This window comes from Lactuca virosa, chromosome 9 (genome assembly GCF_052849685.1).
Source record: "Lactuca virosa cultivar CGN04683 chromosome 9, Lactuca_virosa_CGN04683_v6, whole genome shotgun sequence".
Lineage (NCBI taxonomy): Eukaryota > Viridiplantae > Streptophyta > Magnoliopsida > Asterales > Asteraceae > Lactuca > Lactuca virosa.
This window is the reverse complement of record NC_136434.1, coordinates 225,557,705-225,560,051: the sequence shown is the minus strand read 5'-3', so window position 1 is coordinate 225,560,051 and position 2,347 is coordinate 225,557,705. Positions and strand designations below refer to the sequence as shown.

Here is a 2,347-nt window from a genome sequence, read left to right as displayed (position 1 = left end):
GACAATTTAATTTGTTAAATGTATTCATATGTTATTATTATTTTCTGAAATTTTCGGTGATAATAAAATATATAAACATATTTAACAAATTAAATAATAAAATTTTAAAATAATAATAATAAATAAATAAATAAAGTTCAATGAGAGATTAGCTGTTAAGTCACTTTCCCTTTGATATTCGACAGACCATTTACAATGTATGGCGATCATTTTACGCAAAAAAGATAAAAATAGAATGAGGGCCCAAGTGCAACCAATTAATTACTGTCAATCTGGACCCACAGTTTGTACATTTAAACTTTCTGCTTTTGTAGCAAATTATACCTTCCCCCTGCAACCCACTCTATAAATATCGATCCATCACTTAACCATCAGCTATTGATAGACAAGTACAAATTGAACAACATTCATCTTGATCATGAGCCTAGCTGATGCTTCTGTTACCGATGAACCAGAGGTTCGTTGACGTTATATTGTATTTATGTTTTTGAAAACATAATTTTGTGTTTGTATTCTTGATTTATTTCATAGAACATAACTATGATTTACAAAAGCTATGGCGAAAGCCGTTTTGCTGAAATTTGTTGATAGCAGTTTAAAAATGTTGTTAGAGATTTTTTGGGTTCTTTTGATCCTATCAAAATCAACAGCAAACCTATATGATGAATAAAAGTCTTGCAAGGACTATGTAAAAGCTTCTCAATAGCCCAGTTATAATTCGTCTCAATTTCCAGAAAATAGTTTAATACCAATCAGATAGGTCACCTGTGTAATATAATCCACCGCTGATTTCTGAAACTGAAACATGTTTCTCAACAAGAAATATAACATGATGAGTAAAGAATTGATTCGGTTAATGTTTCTTGTTTTCATGCAAAAGGTTCAGAGCGAAGAAGAGAAGCTGAAGCACCTGGACTTTGTCGAAGATGCAGTACAGCAAGTAGTTGGTATTGCATCAAAAGTATACGATTATGTAAAGGATAAAGTTGGTACTCTACCTGGCGTTGAGACGATAGAGACTACTGTCAAGAGTGTTGTTGGCCCTGCTATTGATAAGTTCCAAGATGTCCCTGGTGAGGTCCTCAAGTTTGTTGATCGTAAGGTCAGCTTTTCTTCCTCTTTCCTCTGCAATCTATCAAGCTAATCTTCTTCAGATTCAGTACAACATGTTATGTTTTTTTCACATGCCAAACACAAGGAAAAGATCAAAAGAATATGTTCTTTCGCATTGTATAGATAATGATCTTCTTGTGACGTGATTTCAGGTTGACGAGGTACTTCCTTCTGCTGTGAAGGACGCAACAACTACAGCCAAAAGCTTCTCAACTGAGGTGGTCTCCGACGTCAAGAATAATGGTTTGGTGGAAACCGCCAAAGAACTGTTGGTAAAAGTCGAGCCAGTTGCTGAGGAATATGCTTCTTCAGCTTGGGAAACTCTTAGTCGCATCCCCCTTGTCACTAAAGTCATTAACGCTTTTGCACCAGCAGCCGCTTTCGTTGCTGAAAAGTACAACGAGACTGTGCAGCAAACAGCAGAAGAAGGGTACAAGGTTTCTTCATTCCTACCATTGGTGCCCACCGAGAAGATTGCAAAGGTATTCACCATCCCTGAAGCTGAACCAGCGGAGGTTGCTGGAGGAGAAGAAGCTGCGGATGTTGCTGGAGGAGAAGAAGCTGCGGAGCCAGAGGTTCCTGGGGAAGAGGCAGAAATTGTGGCGGAAGAATGATTGGCATCGATGTGTATGGTGACGTGGTTTTATGTATGATATTGTAAGGTACGTGATAATATATTATGTTGGTTTATGGAACCGTGTATTTCTTTTGTGAAGTGTGTAAATGAAGTCGTCATGTCGCTAGTTTCGGGCTTTCGAAAGGAAATATGTATGTTCATTGTCCCATTTACAATCAACAAAATTGTACTTAAGAGTTAAGGTGTGATTATGTATACGAAAATCGTTTATGTTCATAAGTGTTGGATTCTTCGCCGAAAAATGTAATATCAAGTTTCTTTTCTTTAATCCCTTTTTATTGTAGTACAGAGTTTTATTTCGAAACTATTTGATATAAACTTAATAGACCAATACCCAAATTAATTCTAGGCTCGGCAGCTAGTTCCATAGTTAATCCATCACAAATTACTAACAAAAATCCGATAAAAAAGTTCCTTCATGCAAAAAGGCGTCTATAAAATGTTTCCAACCAACCGTAAACTTTTACAACTGAAGAGTTTACATGACACTTTGCGACATGCCTTCTTTAATAACATATTACGGATGTCAGTATTGTAGTCTAAAATCATGTACAAACTCTAAACTACATTCTGGAAAAAACTACATGTCAATCCGAC

General features: G+C 36.2%; 1 protein-coding gene across 1 annotated transcript; it reads left to right on the top strand.

The window, feature by feature from the left end:
• Positions 1–336: 336 nt before the first annotated feature.
• On the top strand, positions 337–1,828 carry LOC145137885 (stress-related protein-like). Its single transcript, XM_079072025.1, has 3 exons — positions 337–457; positions 881–1,102; positions 1,266–1,828. Exons 1-3 carry the CDS (start codon positions 419–421, stop codon positions 1,725–1,727), a joined length of 723 nt encoding a protein of 240 aa, XP_078928151.1. The 5' UTR covers positions 337–418; the 3' UTR covers positions 1,728–1,828.
• The last annotated feature ends 519 nt before the right edge of the window (positions 1,829–2,347 follow it).

Bases quoted from the DNA above. Each gene is read 5' to 3' on its own strand.
- LOC145137885 (XM_079072025.1), top strand. From the start codon at position 419: ATGAGCCTAGCTGATGCTTCTGTTACCGATGAACCAGAG. The intron at 458-880 runs GTTCGTTGACGT...TTCATGCAAAAG, and splicing joins CTGTTACCGATGAACCAGAG to GTTCAGAGCGAAGAAGAGAA. The intron at 1,103-1,265 runs GTCAGCTTTTCT...ACGTGATTTCAG, and splicing joins TCAAGTTTGTTGATCGTAAG to GTTGACGAGGTACTTCCTTC.